Raw genomic sequence first — 25,716 nt, 5'->3', positions numbered from 1 at the left:
GCCTCCTAAAGCACAACAAAGCCATACATCATTAAAATCTACTCAAAACATACAGCAATCACAAGTCCTACACCATTAAACTCTACTCAAAACATACAACAATCACTAACTGTACAGACGTAACTGCCGTACAGTTCCCCCATCAGTCAGAACTACAAACAAAATCAGATACTATAATTTCATCCATTTGTTCGTACTTGACAAATCTCTATAGAGTGTTGCTGTTCACTGGGTGCTTGACTAGTGTCACTATCACTGAGGAATCATCCTATGTTGTTTTTATGTCTTTTAATTATTACTTTTTAAACACTTTTAAACTATTGCCCTTGTATGCTTTTATGTACTATTGTATATACTATGTACTTGTGTGTTTTAAGTTTTCTTTTTTATTCTTCACTTTTTAAACTATTCTTTGACTATTGCCCTTCTATGCTTTATTAGCTATTCTTGCATGCTTTTGTTTATGTAAAGCACATTGAATGATCTCTGTATCTAAAATGCGCTATATAAATAAACTTGACTTGTTCGTTCATTCCTTCCTTCCCTCATTTATTTATAATGGCAATCTGTAAAAGCTATACAGCCATGCCAAAAAATACTACTTGCAGTGAAAATCACTACACATTAGACATAACCCACCATGGTGTCTGCAAATTCCTTCTTGTCATTGACGTCCTCCACAGTGTAGGTGCCCGACTGGTTGAGATAGTAATAGTAGTCTGGTGTTGTGACGCCAAGATTCTCCCTCTGCTCTTTGGTAGCCCCGTTTAAGAGCTACAGATCAATCAGAAATGATCAGACAGTCAGAAATTATAGGAGAGCAAAGGAAAATATATGGGTAGCTTTTGCTTTAATGCACTCAAATACATTTATATTGACATTAAAGCAATTAGCTGATGTGTTTAGACGAGGAGACCACTGCAAGGAAAGCTTTTAGGAGACACGCAGACATATGATGGATCGTATTTGTGATTGCAATGTAACAAGATGTTCCACCTGGTAGTAGATGTGGAAGTTCCTCTCCCCGTGGTTCTGGGAGACCACTCTCGATTTTTCCAAAAGGAAGTTTGATATCTTTCCTCCATCAGGTTCCCCGCCTCGACTGAACTGGATCTCGAAATATTTACCCTGCGGGCAGCCAGATAAAAGTGATTCAAGAGGTAATGTCATGCCACATCATCGGGTATAACAAAGAATGACCCCACTACTGACTACACAAGAAAAAGGAAAAAAAACAAGCTAATTTTCAGTCCTCAGTGGTGCACACCTATGACAGGTCCTGACCTGTACACCACAGTCAATTTCACCCAAAACATGTGACCTCGGGCTGAGCAGATAACGATCGAGCCTCTCTTGCCTCAAATGTGAACAGAGTTGCAATGGATAGATTGCGGAGGCCACGCCAACTCATTTGAAATGCTACACACACACACACACCCCTGAGTTAGCAGGAGAGTTGAGAAATCTACGAGTCATCACCAGCTCAACACTCAGGCTTTAATGGGCAGTGCTCCATAGGTGCACTTCATTAATGCACTCAGCGTAAGCTGTGAGAATCTCATACCACTTATTCAGCACCACTGTTGGGAGCTCCAAAGACCTGTCAAAGTCCACTGTTTACAAGCACACTACTAACACTATGACCACTTAACTACTTCATCAGGCTGCAGCCACTAAATAGCTAATGAATTAGATTTCCAGTTTTCACAGACTTTTTTCTGTCCTTGCAAAGCTATCTAGATGATGATTGTGAATTAATACACAAATAAATACCCAGAAATGTCACATAAATAGCAATAGTTGTGTTGCTACTAACTGCAAAGTGGGCTAATTGTGTAATGTTTCTTTTATTTGACAGAAATTATTTTCACAAGGGGGCTTTCAATGTGGACTCACAAAGCGGCTGGAGTTGTTGTTGCGCACAGTCTTGGCATTTCCGAAGGCCTCCAGGAGAGGGTTGGACTGCAGGATGATGTCTTTCACGTGCTGCGTACAGCAGAAAGAGACAGGAATAGGAGGGAAAATCAACAGTGGGGAGAGTCAGTGAAGGATGCACTAACACACACACACACACCTCTCTCTCATCATCACATTTCACCTGTACATCAAATGAACTACAAGAAAGAATTCAAAGTGATGATGAAGCAGACAGAGGTCACCTACCTGAACTTTAGGCCCACCTCCGGACACTTTGGAGATGTAGCTCATGATGTACTTGGCTGCCACGGTCTTGCCGGCACCACTTTCTCCACTACAGTGAATGGAGAAAGATATTAGTGAAGCAACACAAAGCAGCAATTTGAAGGCATTTCTTCTGATTACTCTTTTAAAAGTTAGGTTTGTTGAGAGTATTCTGACAATCTACTCATCAGCTTTATCCAAAAGTTATTTTCATTACACAAGAGCCTTCTATGATAGAAGCAATGTTAATGAACTACCTATTAGCATCTTGTCAGACACACGGCACAAGATAAAACACATAAATGTGTCCACCCATACATTTAGGTGTATTTGAATAAATACTTAGCGTTAACTAATTTAGTTTTGTTTAACATAATCCCAAGTAACAACTTTTTTACATGAATACCATTTAAAGAACAGCTACAAATATAGTTATTACCACAAAATGACACAATCAGTTTGAAGTTCCCTTTAGCAACGTCCTGAAATCAACACAAGCTAGCCAAAACCTCTCTGGCATATAGCAACTACAATAATTTGGTCGATGACATTGTAATGCCGCTTTAGAGTGAATCTTTGACTATATGGACCAATTTCAATAATACATAACATGCTTAATTGCAATACCCAAGTGTCACATCAATTCCCAAATGGTTTGCTCAATCAACTCCCAGTGACTACTATTACCTGTGTATACAGTGTATGATAATAACATGAAATATCCAACAGGTGACCAGGGTGGAAAATGACACATTATGTTTGCAGGGAAAACATGGAGAATATGCAAGCATTTGTTATACTCCAGGTCATCCATGAAATCAGAGGGAATCGTGATTCGAGACAAAACAGCTCTCCTGAAAACCCACGATCACAGCCATGATGAATCTGACAAGTGTATGATGACCGCATGACTGTCTGCTCTTACCTGATGATCACACACTGGTTCTCCATGTCAATCATCATGTTGCGGTACATGTTGTCTGCCAATGCGTAGATATGTGGAGGATTCTCATACTGGGCCTGTAGTGGACAATATATCAGTGGTGTTCCAGTTACCAATTGCATTGTGCGGTGATTTCATAATTCTTACCAATGCTCTTTAAAAAATGCATCATTCTGTAATGTCTATATGATATGATGAATTAACCATATTCCAACTATGATGCTCTTAATAGTTCTGCCCAAAGATTTCAGCTGATCAAGACTGTGATATTGCATTGCGCATTGAACATGTCAAGTACTTCCCCCACCACTATGAACGTAGCTGCAGGACTAGTTAAGTGCCATTCAAGTGCTATGGCATCAGACTTCCCCAAATGCACTGCTTGAAGCACACGCAGCCCCCCCCCCCCCCCCCCCCCACCCCCACCCCAGGCAAAGAGGAAGAGCTTAAGAGCTATCTATGCATTCCCCTCAGTCCGATTTAGCATCCACCAACACAAGCACAGACATGTAGCAATAGCAGCTTCTTCTGCAAAAAGCCGTCACCAGGGGAGGGGTGTGGCAATTACTCATCAACTTGCTCGTACTGTCAGCTTCTTCTCTTTTTCTCTCTCCCTCTCTCTCTCATTCACTGCAGGCTGTTTCACCTTGAGAAGAAATGCTGCAGGAGCTAGTTTGACTTACTGCAGCCTGGTATAATTCCACTTCTCGGTCAGTGAAGTATGGCAGCTGTTTGAAAGGATTGACTGAAATCAACACCGGGCCGATATAAGTCTTAGAGGAGGTGGGTTAAGGTGAAAACACATCAAACTGATCAAAATGACAGATTGATTAATTTTTTTTAACATTTTTGTAACATTCTGATACATCATCCAAGTTAAGCATAGTCTAATCACAACCTTACACTGTGCATTTGCAGGTTGAGAGGTTGGGCCAATCAGAAACTGACCTGAGGTATATCTATGGCTGTTGCAACGAAAACAAACACACAGTATAATTATGTTTCATCCTTTGATTGCATACAACATTCTTGCTAAAGTATTTCAAAACCAAATAGAGCTTAAAATTTCTACATCAGTAATTCTGAGTGCACTGCTGTGCAGCTTAAGGATACAAAGATGTAGTCGTCCATGTATCTCTTCTTGAGGTTTTCTGTGATGGAGTCTTCATTGATCTTGGACAGCAGGACCATATCGTCCACGCCACTCACCTTCACATTCTGGGTCTGCCAGTGGTAACGCTCCTTACTCCCCTAACACACACAGAGAGATCGACACCTCAGTGGAGATTAACACGCCGTTTAACACAACACATTTCATCTGTACTCTGTGCAGTTTTGGAACAGGTCTCTTAATATCCATCTGTTTCCTTCATAAGGGTTTAAGTGGGCTTGAGCAGCCTCTGTTTTCATCTTTCTGAATTAATAGGCCACATGCGCTGATATAACAGAATATCTACATTTGTTGTACAGTAAGTTGCAGTGCCTAAAAGCATCTGCCAAATAACAAGTTAATCCAGTTATAACTCCACAATAGTCACACTTGGGTAGGCAAAAAAAAAAACATTTGCCTACATGACACCGATACCAGACTTAATGAGGAATTTTGGACTGGATAAAAACTGTGTTTATAATTAGACGGATTTGCCCATTCAGAACACAGGAAAATAGCACTTTTCTTGTTCAAAGCAAAAAGAATAAAAGTTGTACAGCGAATAAACTAAGCCTATTTATTAGTCTCCATGCTTGTCATCACTCACTAAAATAAGGTTACAGAAACAAATTCATTCCAGTTTCCAGATTTTATTCTGGTCATTGGAGCATTACATAAGACACTCTGTAACTCTTACTAGGACCCCATACAATTATATTCTACAATTATCTAGGCCTAGGTGTAGGGTTGAGTATTGCTCAAATTATATTAATTCTGATTCTGATTATCGATTCTGGACCAACCCCAGTTCCAGTTCTTTCCATTCAGTCGTGGACCTGCTTCTTTCTTATAGATTCTACTCAATTTTAAAATGTCAGTTCTCAACCAGGTATACTTAAAGGATGTAGAGTATTGTATTGGTGTTGGTTTGGTTGAAATGAAAAGGCTAGAAGAGCAGCTATGCTTCAGTACTATCTGTCTGGTAGGGATTTAGATGTATTATGGTGACCCTAGGCACTTTAACTACAGATTACTCATTAACTCAACAAATATCTACCCACACAGTGGGAGTGATCCGGATTATTGTAGGGTGTGAAACTGCTGCACAGTTCCTGACCTAGAGTGTGAAACACAGGTATAGCATGCTTTCGGTCATGTCTGCAGACTAATGGGCTTACTCTACAGTACACCAACACAGTTTAATGCATTTCTACAATGTGATCCTTAAACAAAGAGCACTCTGTATTGCACTTGACACCTTAACACATTACTGGGCATGGAATAGCTTAATAGAGCAAACTTAGAATCAAGAGCTTCTGGTGTCAACTATGAGAATACCATCCCTGCCAAGGGGTTGGAATCAAATTATATATGGCCGATGTTTGTTGCCCCACAGAAGCAACATAAATAAAAAGGTGAAGTGAAGAAACACAATGTGTGTAGTGTGTTCACCCTGGCATACTGTAAACACTGTGTTCATGTCAATAACATTTGAGCCTATCACTGTTGATGTATTCATGCTCAGTGGCACAGGAGACCGGATTCCCAGAGAAGAGATAATTTTCCAAAAAAAATGTGCTCAGTAGTGATGTCAGAGCCAGTGACACATATCCTGAATACTGCTAGTGTTCCTCATGACTGTGCACAGGGATTATTTTTTAAATGATCATCCAGGCATTTCTGAAAAGTCAACTATGACAGCTAGAGCTAATTAAGCACTATGCTCAGGATTACAGATGAGTAAGCACTATACATTAAACGATTGGAGTAGGCCTACATTAACACTTTTTATATCAAAACCGTTGATGTTTCTGTCATAACTGCAGGCTCTGCTTTGCAACAATTGAGCTACATAGAGAATTGAATTCAGTGGCATAATGAGGAATGTGTTAACATGTCAGATGGTGTTGATGTTGCAACAGCTGGGTAGGCTACTGTGGAGGAGGCAAGCTGGACTTTCACAACAGAAGAGGAACACTTGTCACTGTCATGAGTATGGCCATGGAAATAGTGCGTAAAACAAGGCTAAGGACCTGACACCATCAGATGTTTCAGATTCTTTAAGGAAATATATACTGCACAGCATAAAACTTGGACTGTCAGCTTGGCTACTCTCAAACGAATTTAAAGTAGGCTAGGCCTACATTGACTTTACAAAGGCTGTCTGTATAGGACATACAGTTGTGTGCAGAATAATAGCAGTGTGTTTTAAAAAATTGAATAAAGCTCAAAATCTTTAGAATAGCTGTTAATTCCATAATATCAATGCATTGGGAACACTGCACATTCAAATTCAAATCAAAACATGACCAAAATTGATCAAGTTTGTGTTATACCTTTACAGAAAGTGAAGAAAAACCATAGCCGTCAGGCTAGAAAAACCATGCTTTACTGTCTTCAGTGTACTGTGGCTTGAATTCAGTGCATGTGGATCGTTGGACAAACTGTCTGCGGCCCCCATGCACTGAATTCAAGCCACAGTGCACTGTGAAGACAGTAAAGCATGGTCGTGCACAGTTCATGTTATGGGGATGTTTCTCATACTGTGGTGTTGGACCTATTTATCGCACACCAGAGATCATGGATCAGTTTCAATACATCAACATATCTGAAGGGTCATGCTGTCTTATGCTGAAGAGGACATGCCTTTGAAATGGGTGTTTCAACAAGACAATGACCCAAAACACACCAGTAAGCGAGCGAGTAAGTCTTGGTTCCAGACTAACAAGATTGACGTTATGGAGTGGCCAGCCCGATCCCCAGACCTCAATCCTATAGAAAACTTGTGAGGTGACATCAAAAATGCTGTTTCTGAGGCAAAACCCAGAAATGCAGAGGAATTGTGGAATGTAGTTCAATCGTCCTGGGCTGGAATACCTGTTCACAGGTGCCACTGTTAGTTTTCTTATCTTTCTTATCTTCTACTGTCTTTATTGTACAGTGGAGTTTAGTTATATGTTTATACTTATACTTATGTTTACCATTTCTGCTGAAAGTGCATGTTGTGTGTGATGTCTGTATGCTACTGAGACCCTTGAATTTCCCCTTGGGGATCAATAAAGTATCTATATATCTATCTATCTAACTAACTATCTATCTATCTATCTATCTATCTATCTATCAGTAGCAGGTCGACTCCATGCAACACAGATGTGAAGCAATTCTCAGAAATAATGGTAATGCAACTAGATATTAGTGCAGTGATTCAAAGTAAAGAATCAAAATCTGCTATTTTTTAAACAGCCTATTTCCCTTTTCTTAACTTTCTGTAGGCCTAAAGGTATAACACAAACACACTGCTATTAGTTTGCACACAACTGTATCCATCTCCTTCTCAATTTAGGCTACGTTCTTTGCATTCCCCGTAATGTTGATTGTGAGTGGCCCTGCCCAGACACGTTGGCCCTCGTTCAAATTATTTCTATGTAGCCTAATAGTTCTGCCTGGTAGCCATGAGGTGTAATAACAGTAGCCTATAGGCTGTCCGAACAACATGTGGCAACGCAAATTAACTTGTTAAATCACAATGGCAGCGATAAAACTCATTTTCACTTTCAAAATGCCACAAGCAACTAAGCCTACAAATAGATTAGCATTGTCAATATAAAATGATCAACATTCTGCGCGTCACTTTTGCATCTGCTACCTATGACCGCAAAGGAAATATCAGAATTCTGTAATATAGGCACGCAGTCAGTCTCTGATTTGCGCGATTGTTATCTTACGTCGCCTACTTAAATGATTATTCAAAACAATATGATTTCAAACCACCAATCGTCTTTCCACAAATACGATCGAAGGAAATTATTTTTCCGTGCGTTCTGAAGGATTGCTCAGTCATCAGTCGAAACTTAACAATCTTAAGTGTTTTGGGACTTACCATAGTTGTTCAGCGATTGTTAATACTTCCTGTTACTTAAAAATGGTAAAGAAAGAAGAAACACTCCAAGTAATATCCACGGAGTGGAGAATCGTATTAAACTCAGGTTAGGCTACTCTGGTTTAACTGGTAAATTCAAAAGGTCCATTTCAAAACATGTTGCTTTTCCACAACAAAGTAGCCTATTTTCATTCTCTGACCACTCCTTGGAATTGTCTGGCCAGGAACACTGGTGCAAAGGGAGAGGCCAGGTTGTATGAAGTTGGAGGTGAAGAAATTCATGAACAGCGGCAAGTGTGGACAGGTAGGGCAAAACTCCGATGCGCGTCAGGCATTGTGGGAAATAAGTAGGCAAAGGCAGGATATCACAGCTCTGGGATATGATATCAGTCACAACAGTGCCATCTGACGACGGAGAAGTAGAATCGCCGTATGGAAAAAAAATACATGTAGCCTACTGTTCCACTGAAAATCCTCTGCACTGCTTGTAAATTAAAATGCGATGTTTGAACAGGTGTAGCCTAATACCGGTAACTACCTTTCCATGTTTAGAACGCGTTAAGTCACACGTTAACCATTCCTTAATTAGCCTACACTTTACATGGCATGTCTAGACCTCGAAGATATATCCAAGTTCACAGGTGCAGGGCAAATTGTCCAAATACAGAATTTCTGGCATTCACCCTAAACGATGACCTCAGCCGTTCAGTTCCTCACAGACAGAAGAGGAAGGTGAATGATGCACAGATTAAGTCATATGCCACTTTTCGGACATGACTAAAGGCAGAATGGAGTAATGACCAAATATTGGTTAGCCTACCTAATGCATTCTTGATTTCATGGGAAATTGTCAAGAGTTTGCTGTAGAGATCTAGACATTGAATGTAAACAATGGTCTTGCTCTCTCGATAATCTCTCAATATCTTCAAAGGCAAGGCAATATTCAATTGTGAGATCGGCGAGTAACTTTATGACTTACAGATAGACAAACAAATACATTTAATTTATTATACAAAGAGACATTCACAAGTTAAGGGAGGTCATTCACATGATCATAAGAGCTGGTCCATTAAAACAGGTTACAAAGAAACAGATCTGACAAAAGAAACACATGTTGTAGAAAAATGAAAAGAATAGTTACTAAATGGGATTGCAAAGGGATTGGGGAGGTTGACAACAAACTAATACATTCTGATTGACTTGTTCTTATGCGTACACACATTTTGAGACTTACAAACCAGAAACAGGCTTTTGTTAACAGGTTTCTTTTTTGAAACATGAGACCTTTGGGAGAAATGCAGATGGCATTTTTTTTTAAATACAGGGAAATACTCATTGGTTTCAGGGAACATCACATCAGTCTTTCTGATGGCATAGTCCACAAACATTTCAGCTCCCTCTTGTGAAAAAGTAAAGTGTCTTCAAAAAGCTCCAAAACCTTTATTACACCTCTGACATTCATCTACCCCACAAGCTCATTGAAATGTCTGGTATCGTCTTGTCCCACGTCATGGATTGAAGCCCTATTGGTTTCTCTCAAAATCTTCAGAGGCACTCGATCACAAGAGTATCAGTGTTTAAGTTACACTCTACTCCAGCACAGCTAATGCTATATGTTCAGTGGCTCAGAGACTACGACATGGAAAAAGATGACGGCTTCAGCTTCCTCCTTTTCTTCTGCCTGATGATTTCATGAGTCAAAAGTCTGACAAGGAGAAAACTTGCCAGCGACTTTCAAATGAGGAAACAGCTGGGATTGCATGCTGACCCAAGTTCAAAATTGAGTTCAAAAAGGAAAAATCTGGGAAGGCTAAAGCTGCACACTACCCTGAACTTTGTTTTTGTTCACTGGATATCAGCTAGGAGAGCTGTGCACTGGATGTGTTTTGACTTCTGAATATTAGCAGCTTGAAATATAAAGGGACACCTTAGATAATCTGCACCCAGAACACAGTCATAGGAGTAATATGGTGATGAGAGAATTGTATCATTGCTCTGATGAGCGTTCACACCAACATAGTGCTTACAGTTATTTCTTGTAACATACAGTCCAGTTATTCCCCCTCAGATGAATCAGAACTCAACCACACATTCCGATCAACTATGTGTTATACCCTACATACTACAAATGTTACCAATGCAAATTAATCTAATGTTAATCATTAAGATGTCTTTGGATCTGCACATACCGTGGATCAGTTGGTCTGATACAGGTTAGGTGAATTGGTGAAAAAATGAGAAAAGAAACAGGACAACCAATAGTCACACCTGAAACCAGAAAGCACATATCAAAACAAAACAAAAAGGGTCAGTCTCCTTCAATGGGAGAGGCTCCTACTCATGAACAGGCTTTTCACAAGTCTAACAGGTGGACTAAACCCACTGAGAAGACTGAACCGAATGACTATACTGGCTACATCAAACAGGTTTCCGCTCTCTACTGCTATTGCCTACTCGGGTTGGAAAACCAGTTCTGGCGCTTGATTTGTGTATTGGAAAGTGATTAGGTGTTTCACACACAATGATTTTTTTTTTTTGGGGGGGGGGGGGTTGTAATCCCACAGACATGGTTAAAGTGAGGCGTCGCTGACTGGATGCTGGAGAAGGAAAGCCTGCGTGCTGAAGAGCCTCTGTGGAGTTCCAGAGAGGCACTGGGAAGCTGGACAAAAACCATTACAAACTTATTACACAGGGGTCTCAAGAGGAGAAGAAGACTAATAAATACACAACAAAAATAACAACAGCCAGGAGGTGGAGCAAGGAGACAAAGGGAGACAACATAACAAACGTAAAAAGGAGAATTCAAAAAAGAAAGAACTTCACAGCTGAGAGACCTCTTCAGTCAGGGTATAAAATCCATGAGATAAGATATCAGTCTAGTTGGTAGGGTTGGCTCTCAAGGGCTGACAAACACAACAGAGAAAAGATGTGTGTGTACGTGTGTGTGCATATGTGTATGATGAGGGTGTTGAAAAGATGTGTGTGCGCGTGTGCATGATGAGGGTGTTGCCTGGAGAGGATGGTCAAGAGGGAAAGGGGCAGTATGGGGAAGAGGAAAAGGAGGAAGGAGTGGTCTTTTGCATTGCAAGTGGCGCCGCCTTTCTTCTGTAAAGTTAAAAAAAAAAAAATTTAAAAAAAAAGCTCTGGTCCGCATCCATTCCAGGAGGAGCTGTTGGCCCAAGAGGGTTGTCGCGCCACCCCGGCGGCCAGTCCAGGTCACATGATGCCGTTGGTGAGGTACTGGAAGCCGTCGTAGAGCTTGGTGGTGATTGAGCGCATGGAGCCGTCCACCATCTGCTCCACCAGCACCTGCAGCTGCTCCTCCGTCAGGCTCATGTGGAAACGCTCCTTCAAGTAACGGATGGTGCTGGACCCATGGAAGCAGGGCAGCTGGGAGCCTGGGGGTGGAGTGGGAGGTTATGAGTGAACATTGAAGTAGTAGTAGTAGTAGTAGTAGTAGTAGTAGTAGTAGTAGTAGTAGTCACAGTAATAATATTAGTAGTCACAGTAATAATATTAGTAGTAGTAGTCACAGTAATAATAGTAGTAGTAGTAGTAGTAGTAGTAGTAGTAGTAGTAGTAGTAGTAGTCGTCGTCTTGAATTTCCCCTCGGGGATCAATAAAGTATCTATCTATCTATCTGGTAGTAGTAGTACTATAGTAGTAGTAGCAGTAGTAGTAATGATAATAATAATAATAGTAATAGTAGTAGTAGTAGTAGTAGTAGTAGTAGCCGTAGTAACCTAGTAAGAACTCCTAAATGTATTTGTGTGCTCTGGTTCTTTCTTTTGGTTCAGTTGTCCGAGTTGGCCCAGTGTGTATGACCTCCAGCTACGGAGGAGCTAAAGTGTGAGGGATTTCCTCATCATTGAAGGTCAAAGTAGCTTTGGTGAAGAAACTAGGAAAGAAACCAATGGCTAATGGGCTCGCTCAGCATTTCTCATCTTGTTTGTGCTACTGGTTTCAACATTTCAAACCTCTGGAGTTTACATTTCAAAAAGGAAAAGTGACCATGAACCAGAACCATGGACAGACCTCCTACAAACAATGACTACTGGGATTTGATTGTGCATTTACAAAGAGTTGGGTTGGAAATATGCACAAATGGCAATGATCTCCATGGGAAATACTGCCATACTGTTCTCTATGGCCAGTGCCAGGTAGCCTTGGTGTGTGATGCTGTGTAGCCATACCTTGCTGCATAATCTCCACTATTTGGACCACCTTCTCCATGTGCTTCCGTGCAGCTATGAGGCCCTGCAGCATGAGCATCTTGTAGTAGTTGAACATATCCCCATCCAAACCACCCATGACCTAGGACCAGACAACACCACAAGAAAATGAAAAACACCACCAATTTTACGCAAAAATTATAACACTACCCAGGATTATATGCTCTGTACATGTCATATCCATGGTACTAAATCTCAAGGTTGGACAACTATCGACTCGAACTATACAAGATTCATTCCACCAAATTTATTTAAAGCAGTCCATGGGTCGGAGGAAAATCAACTGAGCTCAATCAAAGTCCTTTTAGGCAAGTCCCTCCACTCGGCGGCCATATGGCAACGCTTTTTGGGCACTCGTCGGGCATCTATTTCGGCAGAAACGCGTGTGCGCAAGGCTTCACAACACCAATCTTGCTCGAGCGGCGAGATCACAACACATGATTGGCACAATGTCTTCACATCACACCACATGATTGGCTCAATGTATTCACATGTCAACGTTTTGCCGAGGAAGGGATGGGATATGTGTAGTACAAACTAGCCCCATGCATTTCTATGGAGGATTTTTTGAGTGCTGTGTCTCCTCATTAGAAAGTCTCTGGCTCAATCCAATTATTTCAGGAAGAGTTTCTATGGCTTCAAAAGACAGATTCTCCTTACGTCAACAAACTCGCTGGTTAATTTGAAGGCTGACGTCTCAAAGCCCAGGTTCCTTGGGGAACTGGAGAGAATGAAGCCGAAATCGATGTGGATGATGTGGCCTTCTGAGTCCAATAAAATGTTTCCGTTGTGCCTGAGGACCGATGAAAAAAGCGCGTAGAAGAGTTACATTCTTAAGTAAAGCCAACGTGATAGTATATCAAATTTATAACTGTCCATCCAGCATCAAACTTCAAAAACAAAAAAGGAGCAAAATGTAAAACATGAATAAAAAAAAAATAGTAATATAAACAATTAGGCCTCACCATCACCACAATTTCCAGATAGTTTTATCAAAACCTTTTGGTTCTGCTTACGATGAGTTGAAAGCATATCACATAAGCCCCTTTGTGCCTTAGTTTTTGCATCTTTGGAACATTGGCTCACCTGTCCTTGACCTGCAGCAGGTAGCAGATGAGGCAGTAGCCGGCGCAGCTCTGCACAAAATTGCGCTGGGCGGTGAGGAAGGCCTCGGTGGTGTAGTTGCCGTGCTCCTGCAGGAAGTAGTCGAGCAGCGAGAGCTGACTCTGCTTCTTCACCTGGTGGATGGACACCGCGTTCACCACCGGCTCGATCATGCCACTGTCCGAGGAGATGACCAGGATCTTATATGGTTTGATCCACAGAGGCACTCGCTCCTGCTCCCAGATGCACTGTGCAAAGAAAAAAACATTTTTAAAATCTTCTAATGAAGTTATAATATAAATGGCAATTGTCTTGCCTCATCTGAACTGCACTAATTTGTATGGGTAATAAAAAAGGACCTCTATTTACACTGTTACAGATTTCTGTATTTACAGATGCTGTTGAATACATTTGAGCCAGTACGATTCAGAGATTTCACAAATTCAAATACATTATAAAACACGGCTGTAGCCATGGAGTTAGCAGGGTATGCATAGCAGGTGAAATCAGTTCCTGCCGTTCATTCTATTAGATCAACAAATTCATAAACACATGATGTGTATGTGTTTTCTTTTAAACAATAATGTCTAACAATACTGTTTTTCTCATTTTTGTGAACCATTCTCTTATGCCATTGAGAGCTGAACAAATTACAACCATAACTATAATCATGAACATAAATCTGTGCATATTGTGGCCAAAGTAGCACATTCAAAAACCTTGAGGGGCTATATTATGGTTCCATGTGATCATGTAAACTAATGTATTCAGAGTAGCCTAAAGAGAGAGGGGCGAAAAGAGGCATGATGATGCCATTTGGGCAGGGATAGAAGGTGGCATGGGGGTGAGTAAAGGAGCAAAAACTGACCTATGAGGTTAAAAAGTGTCACAAAAAAATGCTACAGGAGACGAAGGGCAAAGAGAGAAGGCAGAGAGAGTAACTCAGAGATATTTACCAATCCGTACATCTGCAGTTTATCATTCGGTATTTCTTAATTCCATGTTATTCTACAACTTTCATATACAGTAAGAGATGGCTCAGGAGAGGATTATTGTGTAGGCTAATCAGTGTTTTCCCAGGAATTCTCTGTAATAATAATAATAATAATAATAATCAGGTGCATATAACTGAGATAATCTCACCTTTGCCCTCTCTTTCTCTATCAGTTATTTAACCATTTAGCATTTTATGTTTTGGTATTGGGGGGGGGGGGCAATTTGAGCATTTTTGGGGGGTGGGGGGGTGGGGGGGTGGCATGTCCCCATCAAAGTATATTATGATTACAGCCTTACATAATATTCCGTCATGAATGGACTGAATTCCCTGGTCAATGTTCTAAGCTTACCTGTAGTTGTTTCAACACTTGGTAGGCCAAGAGCTCCTGCCTCAAGTCATCTCCACACTTTACAATGACTGACAGCAGGCGCCAGTTGGGGAAGTGCCCATAGGGGGAGCCCTCTCTTATCCGCCTGGCCAAAGTAAACAGTAGACAACACACATGACCCACAGAAGTAGACAACACACATGACCCACAGAAGTAGCAACAACCAGCCCACCAAAGTACAACATCAAACAACAACAACAATAACAACAAACAACAACAACAACAATAACAACAACAAACAACAAAACCATAACATCCAACAAAGATCCTGATTAATCTGATGGAGACTCAGTGCAGAGGCACATACCGGACTTTTTCCTGCCAGGGCTCTTTGAGGGCGACTGCTGAGGGATCCTCTGGGTCCCTTCTGAACGTTGTGGGCGTGTGAGCCAATTGCTCCGAGAGGCGCCGTCTAAATGAGAAACATACACAGTGGTCGCGAGTTCAAATCAATGCAACACAAGTATAGTCTATTTAAGAGTGACACTATATATAATATTTGAAGGAAAACTGAAGGATCTCTGTTTCTCGAGGTCACCGAGTAATGTCGGTAAGATAAAAAAAAAAACGACAATTGGTTCTCCCTAGCTCAAGTTGCTGCAGCCAATGGCTAGAGCTGGTAGGCAGCTACAGTGCTACACTCTGGGGGCATGTTCATGAGCAACATGACAAAATCACCAGAATTCTCCTTTAATGTTGCACTGCAGAGGTGCTAAACACAAAGAATGTTACTCCCCTTACACAAGTATAATGAACCTTTTTTCTAAACAATAAATGAATCTTCAATCTTGGTAGTCTACCTAATGTCCCCTGCGGCGATGAAGATGGGCTCCTTGCTCTCCTGGCTCGTGATGCTGTCCACGGAGAACTGGGAGATGTTGTCACAACTGTTGGTGTGGATTTCTGGCAGCTGGGTTAAGAGAGAAACAGGAAAGCAGTTAGTCATGGGTCCAAGCAGTGTCTAACAATGTCTAAATATGCAGAAAGTACATAAACAACATAGAACACCAGACAAACCATGAAGAACATATTCCTTCATCTTTTTTAAAATTTAAGTTAAGTTACATACTGGTTGTTTGTTTTGTGACCTTACTTGTTATTTAGTAAGGTGTATTGGGACCATGCTGGATGGTGATTTTGCACTCTGATTGATTGATTGATTGGACGACACAAACCTCCACCTGGAGCTCTCCTATGTCATCCACAGACCAGGCCTCGTCATCGTTGTCGTAGTTGGGCACAGGGTAGAAGCTGGTTGCTCGCTGTTCAGCTGTGATGCCGCAATCCGGAAGGTTCTCCACTGAGCGTGTGCTGCGAATTCGCGTCTCTGGAATCCGCACCGGGACATTGGAGGTTTCAAAGTTCTCACACTCTAGAACCTCCACATAGATTAAGTAGGGAGCCTGTAGCGGGAGTTAGAACACTTAGCAAAGGATTTGTCATGAACAAAGTTAAATACAAATTGCACTTTTAGTCCAGACAACCTGTGAGAAATTTTTATCTAACCCAAAACTAATAGCAACAGAAATTATTTTTGTTGTATTCAGTTCATGAAACCTTCTAATATCACATACCAAAAGTCCATGAAAATCCAAGTGGTGGAACATTGTCAAGTGGACATAATTTTTGCATAGGTGAAAGGCCAGTTTTATTGAACTTTCTGTGATATGTGAACTTTGTCAATTTTTTCCATAAAAGCATGAAACTCTGTACACTTGTAGTTTGGACCCCTGAAAATGTTCAGATATAAAATCACTATCAAAAAACCCTAATGGTTGCCGCAACCAGGGCAGCATGCAGTGTTTTGAAAACACCGAAGTCACAATACATTGCAGCCATTTTTTAATCATCTGGCTCAGCTGGATGGAGACCCTGCCCAGTACCAAGGTCCACAAGGGGCCACTCACATCTTCCTAGTGCATTTGTACTTAAATGTAAAGCACTAGTGATGCAACAGTATACTTCACTGCCCTGTAATGTACGCCTTATTTTGCCTTTATTCTGTCAGCCTGTAACAGATCCAGGTTAGTTTGTGTGTCCCTCCTCTTCCCTGGTGCACCCACCTTGTCTTTGGAGTTGAGCACCACAGCCTGCGTGTGGGGCACACGGACCACATGGTGGTCAAAGGCCGCCGTGGGCAGCCAGACGCGGGCGGGCAGCTTGTGGTTGAGCAGCGACAGCTCCGAGATGAGCCGCTGGGTCTTTTGCTCCTTGGTGGGCAGCGTGGCCAGACGCTTGCCGATGCCCATCAGGGACTTGATGAACTCCCTCTGTGGCGTGAGACGCACAGGCTAATGAGAGAGAGAGAGGCGGGTGTAGAAGGCAAGGAGAACACGGAACATTAGATATGACTAGAAAAGGGCAGCGGTAAAATAAAACATGAAGACCAAATGCTTTTTATTATTGTACAACTGGGAGTTTGGTAGGAAAATCTCTCTTCCCGGTATGATACATATTGTAATTTACACTGAACTAAACTTCTAGCCTATATCTTATTGAAATATAGCATACTTCACCTGGGAGCTCACACACCAGCTTTGTTTCTCAATAAAAAACAACTCACATATGCATCTCATGGGTGATGCTTGTTTTACAGTTACATGACTTCAGGGAGGCAGGCATTCAGTCACGTCAGAGGACAGAAGTTCTGGAAATGTTCATGTTCACAACACTAGATGGAGGTATTTACCCAAATCCATGACTCACAGAGGAGAGAGAGAGAGAGAGAGAGAGAGAGAGAGAGAGAGAGAGAGAGAGAGAGAGAGAGAGAGAGAGAGAGAGAGAGAGAGAGAGAGAGAGAGAGGGAGAGGGAGAGGGAGAGGGAGAGGGAGAGGGAGAGAGAGAGAGGGAGAGGGAGAGGGAGAGAGAGAGAGAGGGAGAGAGAGACCCTTCATGCCAAATCATAAGAGAGGCCAGTGGTTGGCCCGTCAGAAAAGTCAACCCACTCTTACCAAGTATGCTCTGGAAAGCCTTCTGTAAAGACTCTCATACAGACTAGGCTATGTGCTATTCTAATGCTAAAATGACATGTGTTGTTTTCCCAATGCTAATGCACACTTGACAAGAGGGGTGCAAATTAATTTGAAGATGGAATATGTGACTACATCCCAGACGCTCTGACCCATCTACAAGTACTTTACAGATAAACCCACTTCGGACAGCTGGCCAATTAATAAATCTACATGACGAAATCTTTCTGAATGGTAAGAGGAGCCAAAGTTCAAACCAGTTCCCAACCTACAAGTCCAAAAGACAAAATTGAACCCAAGACACATGGAGAGTGATTGGAGTTCATCCAAATTGAGACAGAGACAAAACCAAACATACAAGTAAGCATGGATTAAATCAATTTAGCAAGCATGTTATCACAACTTTTAGAGCAGCAAAACACTGGTTTCAAAGACACTTTACGAGTACATTCAATTTATGACCGGAGTGTAACTTATCACCAAGTGCAAGTACATTCAATTTATGACCAGACATTACAATTGTGATTCATGCTTGTAAATTTCAAAGGAATTCCTGCCAGAGCAGGAGAAGATGGCTGATAAAACAAACCCTGAGAACAACCAATGGAAGCAAACAACATACCACAATGCACCGCAGAACAACATCCAAAGGGGAGAAGGGAGATAGAGGGCTGAGAAGAGAGAAGGGGGGGGGGGGCATGGGGAGAGAGGAGAGAGTGGACTTACTGTACCAGTCTCTAACTCAAGACTGTCACAGCTGGAAGCCAGATCCTGGGAAAGTGAAAGATGCTGTGGAGAAGACGGGGGTGGGGATGGGGGGTTGTGGGGGAGGAGGGGGGGTTGGGGGTTTGTGATGTTTGTGCACAAAAGAGGGGAGAGCAGGGAGTGGGGTGCAAGACAAAACAGCACAAAAAAAAACAGAGCGCACTGTTAGAAGCTTGCTTTCACTGGTTCACATGGGATGGGGTTGAATGAGAGTAGACTGTGTATTCAATTTCAACTTGAACACGGGGGCCGGAGGGCTGGGAGTGTATTTCGTCTCCCCACATCTGGATTTGTTAGTCTGCAGAAGTCCTCAACTTCGATGTGTTAATGACTGGGTTGGGGGAAGCCTGACCCCTGAGGAAGACTTGGGACTGATGATCTCTCTCTCTCTCTCTCTCTCTGAGGGCTGGATTGATTGAGGAGGGAGCGTTAGCGGCAGACCCAGACGGCCAGCACCCCGACTCCCAAACCCTGGCCCTGTGTCTCCCTAATCCCCATTGGGAAGCCCGAGCTCCGGTCCGTATAGTGTCGGCCCTGCACCGTGACCGCCGCCAGGACAGGGTCAGGGATTATAGGCTAGAGGGAGTTGCTTCAGGGCACTTCGACAAACACGCTGAGAAACAGAGTCGCTGGGAGCACAAAACCTCATCAGCAGACTGTCTTGACCCCACCCACACACAACATAAGGCCAGTCGCTAAGGAACCGGCTGCACTGCAGCAGAGAGCACATGATGCCTGAACTGTTGGGGAGAGAGTGACCCAAAGCCTGCAGTCTCACATGACCTCAGTCAGCCACAGGAAAACTTACACAAGGAGAGAAAGGGCCAGAAAAAGGAGAAGGAAGGGGTGTGTGTATGTGTGTGTTATGAAGGAGATATCGGAGAGGAGGAACATCAATATCTCTTGCTGAAATGTGTTGTGTACAGTATCTGGTGCTGTTTGTAGGTCTAAATAAAGCCTCGTTATCAGAGGGAGTGGAGCAGAGTCCAAAATCCTCTCTGATAAAGATGTTCACAGACCATTCACAAAGCCACCTCACACCATGGACCTTTTAGAGGTCGCTGCTGCTCAAACAGACAGAGAGCGACACCTTCCCTGAGGCAGGAGCAAACCATTAGTCATGGACCTGAAACACACACACACACACACACACACACACCTAATGGACATGTCATGACCCAGCTTGAGCTACAAACTGTTCATCTCATAGGTTGTGTTGACTGTGCATTGCTTTCTGGACAGGACAATGGCTGCAGACATAAAGAGCACCTGCCTTGTGCAGAGTGAGTTCTGTTTGCATACAGCGGTAGTTTAGAATGCTAAGCGCCTCAGGCATCAGAGCAAACATGGTACACTGGAGCAGGTCACATGATTTGGGGTTCTGATCTAAACGTTTAAACCCGACTGTGGGTCTACAGAACGTGTAAAAAAACACATTGACATTTGCATACTTCTACCTTGTAAACGATCTGCAAATTCCCAAGGGAAAATATTATGGGTAAACCCAATGACTTCCTAGAGCACGGCCTTAAAGAGTCAATATCAATCAACTTCAACAGCCCATTAAACCCTTTCCTTTCCAGATAGGCTTCCAGTGACTGATATTACACTATAAAATCCTTCTTGGAAACATCAGCACGTTTACTTTCCAGTTATAAACTGGAGTCTTCCATTTCAGTGCCTGCGAATACCGGTTACTTCAGATGGATGGGAGCTTGAGTTGGTGGCCTGGGTTCGCTAGGCATCCTTGGTAAAAGTGACTCAGTAAATCCAGCTCATTAAAAAACTTGATAGAAATGCACTGTTAGATGTGGCTGGTTTGTGTGCATGGTAACAGGTGTGGAGCTGACTCATCATATCATCAGTAAATATGCGTGTGTGAGTGTGCCTGTGTCTCAGTGTAAGTGTGCCTATGTGTAAGTGTTCCTGTGTGTGTGTGCGTCTGCGTGTGTGCGTGGGTGAGTGTGCCTGTGCCTGTGTGTAAGTGTGCCTGTGTGTAAGTGTGTAAGTGTGTAAGTGTGTAAGTGTGTAAGTGTGTAAGTGTGTTAGTGTGCCTGTGTGTGTGTGCGTCTGTCTGTGGCCGATTGTGCCTGGTGTGTGTCGTTGTTTTGAACGGGGGTCAGCAAGGACGATGTGAGAGAATAAAAGGTTCTGACATAACAGAGGCCGTTTCACATGGATGGGCAGAGCAGTGGTCCTGATCTGGTGTTATATCACGTATCAGTGCTGCCTCTCTGCCTCTCTCTGATGGGACTGTGGGGCCTCCACCGATCCTCTTACATAACCACCACCAAAACCCCAGTAGACTGGAGCGACCGTCAGCCTTTCCCAAACGACCGACCACATGAAATATGCTATATTGACACCCCTGGCACCACAAATGGCAAGCAGACAAGATGACAGTGAACAGTGTATTTTTCATTACTTACAGTTCTGGTAAAATGCTGCATTTCACCCTCCTTACTCAACCCCCCCCCCCACACACACACACACACACACACACACACACACACACACCTATCATTATCTAATCACAAGGGAGTGCTAATATATCTGGTCAAAGGGTAGCTCTCATTCTCCGGATAAGGGATTCAGCCCTGATGAGGGAAGCCCAACAGAATGTTCACATGGATGTGATAATGACTCAGAGTCTATCTGCTGCTCACAATATATACACCACATCATGGAATGTCTGAGGATGATGCTTGGACTACGGAACTGAGTAGCCCATTGTTTCAACAGATTGTGATTGTGAACATGCCCAATGACTTGCCCAACTTCAATGAAATCAATCAAAGCAGAAATACAAGGGGTGTTCTTCCTATCACTTATTGTCTTATCTTACCATCTTACTAAATGTGCATAATGTGAGATAAGTGCCATATCAAAACCCAAAGGGCACAGTCATACACCATAAACTGTGTGCACTGTTGCTTATTGTAGGGCACTAGTGCCTGTACGTGTGTGTCATCTCAGTGACTGAGGACCAGTCATCCTAGTAGTATTAATGTGTAAACCAAAACCAATGAAATGCATATCCGGATAAAGCTCCTGTGAGCGTGTGTGCATGTGTGTGTGTGTGTGTGTGTGGGGGGGGGGGTTCAGGCGCCTAGCTCACCTCATCCTGGTTGGCCTCCACCTTGGGATTGCTGGCCGTGCGCTTGAGGTTGCTGCTGAGGCTGATGCTGACTGTGGCGTCCGACTTGGAGCGCTGGTGCGTGCGCTTAGAGGGAGACAGGCTGTGCTCGTGGTGCAGGACGGTCGCCATCGGTGGCGGGTAGGGGACCGGCGGCCGCAGCCTGGACCCGGCGGGCTTGAGCTCGTCCGACAGGATGAGCTTGCGGAGCTTGGTGCCGCGGGAGTGCCGCTGCGTGGAGATGTGCATATCGGACGAGTAGGCGCCCAGCAGCCAGGCGCATTGCAGCGAGAAGCTGATGCTCTGCCGGCAACGGTGCACCACGTACGGCTTGATGGCGTCACCCACGTCCTCATCCATGTTGATGTACATGTTGAGCAGCTGCGGTAGGTAGAAGTCCACGTCCTCGTAGGCGAAGCTGAACAGGCGGTTGCCGATGTAGGCCTGCACGCCGGGCTCCTTGGAGTTGTACAGGTAGGAGATGGCCATGGAGACATCGAAAAGCTTCGACTCAAACAAGCGCAGCAGCCACGACTGCTTGGATGAGTTGGGCTGCTTCAGGCGCCTCCGTGTGCTCTTCCCAGAGCCCGACGACGGAGACGCCGACGCCTGCTCCTCCTCCTCACCGCTGCAACCACCAACCTTCACCGGGACAAGGTCAACCGGCTCATCTCTGACATGGGTGGCTACCCCGTTGGCTAACGTGGGCGTCTCTGTCACTGCCAATGTCACCTCAGTCAACTCCTTAGGCAGCGCCACCTCCAGCTCCCCCTTCTGGAGCTTCACCTTCTGCAGCACTTCCTGGCAGGCCAGCTTTGCCACCTCGGGGTCGATGACCACGGACAGCTCGCCCACGCCCTCGGTGATGACGTCTAGCGAGGGGCTGCTGCTGCTTGTGAGAGGCAGCCCTCCATCACCGCTGGTGCTGGTGCTGATGCTGATGCTGGGGCTGGCCGGGAGAGCCGAGGGGCCCGAGGAGGGCGAGGAGGGCAGCGACAGCGAGGAGGAAGTGGACAGGGACAGGGAGGAAGTAGACAGGCTCTTCTGCAGCGCCTCCTGCTGGTGGGCTGGCGACAGCTCCAACTCTGTGTCACCCATGGCCGCTGACACTCAGGCCACTAGGGGAGATCGATAGAATAGGAAGGGGAGAGAGGGATGCAGGAGGCAGCAAGAAGACAACAGGGATGAAGAGTCAGGAAAAGGAATAGTCTCATTCTTCACAGAGGCAGAAAATACACAGTCAGTGTCTTTTTTGACACAGAATAGAATTACTCTGAAATACAATTTGCTAGATTAATTATCTATAAGATACAAAAGGACCGTATCCTATGAGTTTGTATCAACACCTCAAGATCCCAACAAGAAAGCCTTCATCTGAGCTAGAAAGTCTAAAACCATTACTGTACTTTCATGTACATCCATGTAGAATACCCAAATGGTTGACCCAGTTCTAGTTGCAACAACTCTGCATGCCTCTGTAATCACTAATCCCTTCATGTAAACATAACAAATGTGCATTTATTGAGTGAATCTGTGTATGTTATTAGCAGGTCACACAGTCCTGCTGATCCAGAGCAATACCCTTCACACAGGTCTAATCCCTTGCTAACAGATTATCACATCAGGATAGCTGTTAGCCTTACGTCGCGCTAAAACTTTAAGTGCAACTCTCAATCACAATTCTTTGCGACTGCCTTTCAACAGTTACACACCAATACATCAGAAGCAGCGACACCTGTTGCCTTGATGAATAAGATAGTGTCTGTGAGTTTCGGTAAATCAGCATCAAAAAAGTAGCATAACTACAATACTTGTTGCAACACATCTTCACCAGACCAAAACAACAACCAAGAGAGCCTACTGCATTCAACGTGACTTGAGGATGCATGCATTGACACTAGTTCCCAAAACTCAAAACTTCACACTATATTAGCTTACAAATTCTATCCGGAAACTGTCATTGGTTTATCCACATGTTTTACGCAAAATCAACAATGACCACTGAGTTATCATACATCATTATTAAAATGTGGCAACGAAAGAGGGGCTGAAAAAAAATCACCCGACACTGCCTTTCTAAAAGTGAACAATGGTTGAGTGAAATACAAGCTAGAGGAGTCAGGTTTGCTTCCCCATATTGTGGTTGCTGACTAATTTAACCCTTGATAAACATATGGATTAGATAGGGCCATTCTGATTTACATGCTATTTAGGGTAAGTTGTTATACGCATGTTGAACTTAGTCATGCTCAAGTCGTTAAAACTAGCATTAACAGTTATAGCCTAAAAGCATAACTAACGGACACAAACACAACTATCGCCATGAAGTTGTCGACATTTAACAGTTAAGCAAGGAACAATTCATGAAGCGATACGTGTGTAAATCACGAAACGATATCAACCACTAAATTAGTTGATGGGGAAAAAACGATGTTCAATAAAAAAAAGACACAATCATTCGCGTCATTACTGGGGGAAGATTAGCCTCCAAGCTAACCCGCTAACGTTAGTTGCCACCAAATGTGTTCAAGCACTTCACAAAGGACGTCAATTTATGTTATGTTGAACGAGAAGCACGTATCTATATACATGTGCCACTGCTGGTTACAAACTGGAAAGCATCGGATGTATTGAATACTCTGTGTCTGAATGTTTTCAAGAACTACGAAATGACAATGTTATCCGAGTGTTAGCAAGTTTTACTATATAGCTAACGTTAGCTAGGTGCCATGCTAACTACGTAGCTAATCTACTTAATGTTTTGGTGAAAATATAACGCCTGTGCCAGATAGACATTTTTATCAAATGTTTCAATGGGCCCATTTTGTTCTCTGGGAACATAACACCTGCAACATAATGTTTATTTGTAGCTTAACATCCATCAACTTGTGTCTAGCGGTCTGTCGAGTCCTCCAACATGCTAATGTTAGCTGCGTATCAGCTAGAAATTCTAGCTTGCTAGCGAGCTTGGCTCAAAGTTGGCTAGCTAGATATGCCAACAAGCAATTCTCTTTAGCTAATGTTAAAGTGTTATACCGTTAGGTTAGCCTAACAAATTAACCCAGTTGAACAAGTCTATAGCGACAATGGATAATGCAGTAGAATGGTGGTGACATGACAGTATAATGCTTACCTTAGAAATAAATGGGTGAAAATGTGTTAGTTGATCTATCTTCTCTGTCTCCGCTCCATTTGGGAAAGTGCAATGCACCCTCGGTGCCCGAGTTTGTCACTGCAACTCGGGAAAATCGACATGCCAGGGCTGACCTACTGCACTGCCTGTCCGGTTGTTGATACGACAAAGAAAACCAAAGCTATCATCAGGCAGACATACGAGACAGTTTAATGTCAACTTTAGTACTTATCCCCATATCACCATTTTAAAAAGCCATCGATGTGCACGTTGAAAATTAGCCTAACTGGAAATAATTGGGAGTAAATTGCTAACCATTTCCAACTTACAAGCTCCACTAGTGCTTATATAACTCATGGATATCGTCAGAATATGAATCGTGTTTTCACCTGCTAACTCTTTTAATGCTCTTCTCCATATGTGACACCACCTGCCGATCAAATCTAACTTAATTATCAAAAAATGAAGTAGCCTAGGCTACAGTGTCATTGATTTTGAGCAGTCAATATTCAGCACATAAAATGATAATTCCAAAGATGAGACCACATTTATCTAGAATCGCACATATCTTTGATAATTGGGATGAACTTTGACCTAAATAAGAGATCTCGTTGTGAATAACGCAGAAAACCGATCTCGTTGTGAATAACGCAGAAAACCTAGTTGTGAATTCGATTGCCATAAAACTAAATAATCTGAGAAATATTGTTTAGATGTAGGATGCCATCTAGTGGTGTGGCATCATTACTTATAACTTCCGTCCAGTTGCACTTACCCCGATCACTGATCGCACTTCGAGACACCTGCTTACCACCCTCACTGGACCTTTTCCAATTAG

General features: G+C 43.1%; 2 protein-coding genes across 3 annotated transcripts in view; both read right to left on the bottom strand.

Moving 5' to 3' along the window:
- The window catches only part of myo1eb (myosin IEb), a 19,239-nt gene extending 10,813 nt beyond the window's left edge, over window positions 1-8,426 (bottom strand). The window contains exons 1-9 of the mRNA XM_076280255.1: window positions 8,155-8,426; window positions 4,238-4,375; window positions 3,808-3,897; window positions 3,107-3,201; window positions 2,164-2,251; window positions 1,897-1,986; window positions 997-1,128; window positions 640-774; window positions 1-5 (exon numbers count right to left, since the gene is read on the bottom strand). The exon at window positions 1-5 is cut by the window's left edge and continues 128 nt beyond it. Of these exons, the coding sequence (XP_076136370.1) occupies window positions 1-5; window positions 640-774; window positions 997-1,128; window positions 1,897-1,986; window positions 2,164-2,251; window positions 3,107-3,201; window positions 3,808-3,897; window positions 4,238-4,375; window positions 8,155-8,157 (776 nt within the window). The 5' untranslated portion in view covers window positions 8,158-8,426. The remainder of the gene's footprint in view (window positions 6-639; window positions 775-996; window positions 1,129-1,896; window positions 1,987-2,163; window positions 2,252-3,106; window positions 3,202-3,807; window positions 3,898-4,237; window positions 4,376-8,154) is intronic.
- A 712-nt stretch (window positions 8,427-9,138) lies between these two features.
- On the bottom strand, window positions 9,139-25,433 carry pi4kb (phosphatidylinositol 4-kinase, catalytic, beta). 2 transcript variants are annotated; one of them, XM_076280249.1, is made up of 12 exons: window positions 24,879-25,433; window positions 21,728-22,863; window positions 18,571-18,633; window positions 16,939-17,166; window positions 16,051-16,278; window positions 15,676-15,785; window positions 15,183-15,287; window positions 14,837-14,960; window positions 13,473-13,738; window positions 13,047-13,179; window positions 12,348-12,468; window positions 9,139-11,552 (listed from the first exon to the last, which is right to left on the bottom strand). In XM_076280249.1, the coding sequence occupies exons 2-12, from the start codon at window positions 22,841-22,843 to the stop codon at window positions 11,371-11,373; spliced, it is 2,676 nt and encodes an 891-aa protein (XP_076136364.1). In that variant the 5' UTR covers window positions 22,844-22,863; window positions 24,879-25,433; the 3' UTR covers window positions 9,139-11,370. The 2 variants fall into 2 exon arrangements, with proteins under 2 accessions (XP_076136364.1, XP_076136365.1); XM_076280250.1 differs by lacking the exon at window positions 18,571-18,633 and having other exon boundaries at window positions 24,879-25,432.
- Between the last annotated feature and the right edge of the window lie 283 nt (window positions 25,434-25,716).

The sequence above is a fragment of the Alosa pseudoharengus genome, unplaced genomic scaffold (assembly GCF_046254945.1).
Source record: "Alosa pseudoharengus isolate Yale_2024_CS ecotype anadromous, Long Island Sound unplaced genomic scaffold, YU_APseudo_1.1 YU_APseudo_1.1_scf_12, whole genome shotgun sequence".
Taxonomy (NCBI): Eukaryota; Metazoa; Chordata; class Actinopteri; order Clupeiformes; family Clupeidae; genus Alosa; species Alosa pseudoharengus.
Note: the sequence above shows the minus strand (reverse complement) of the source record. Positions and strands in the feature narration are given on the sequence as shown.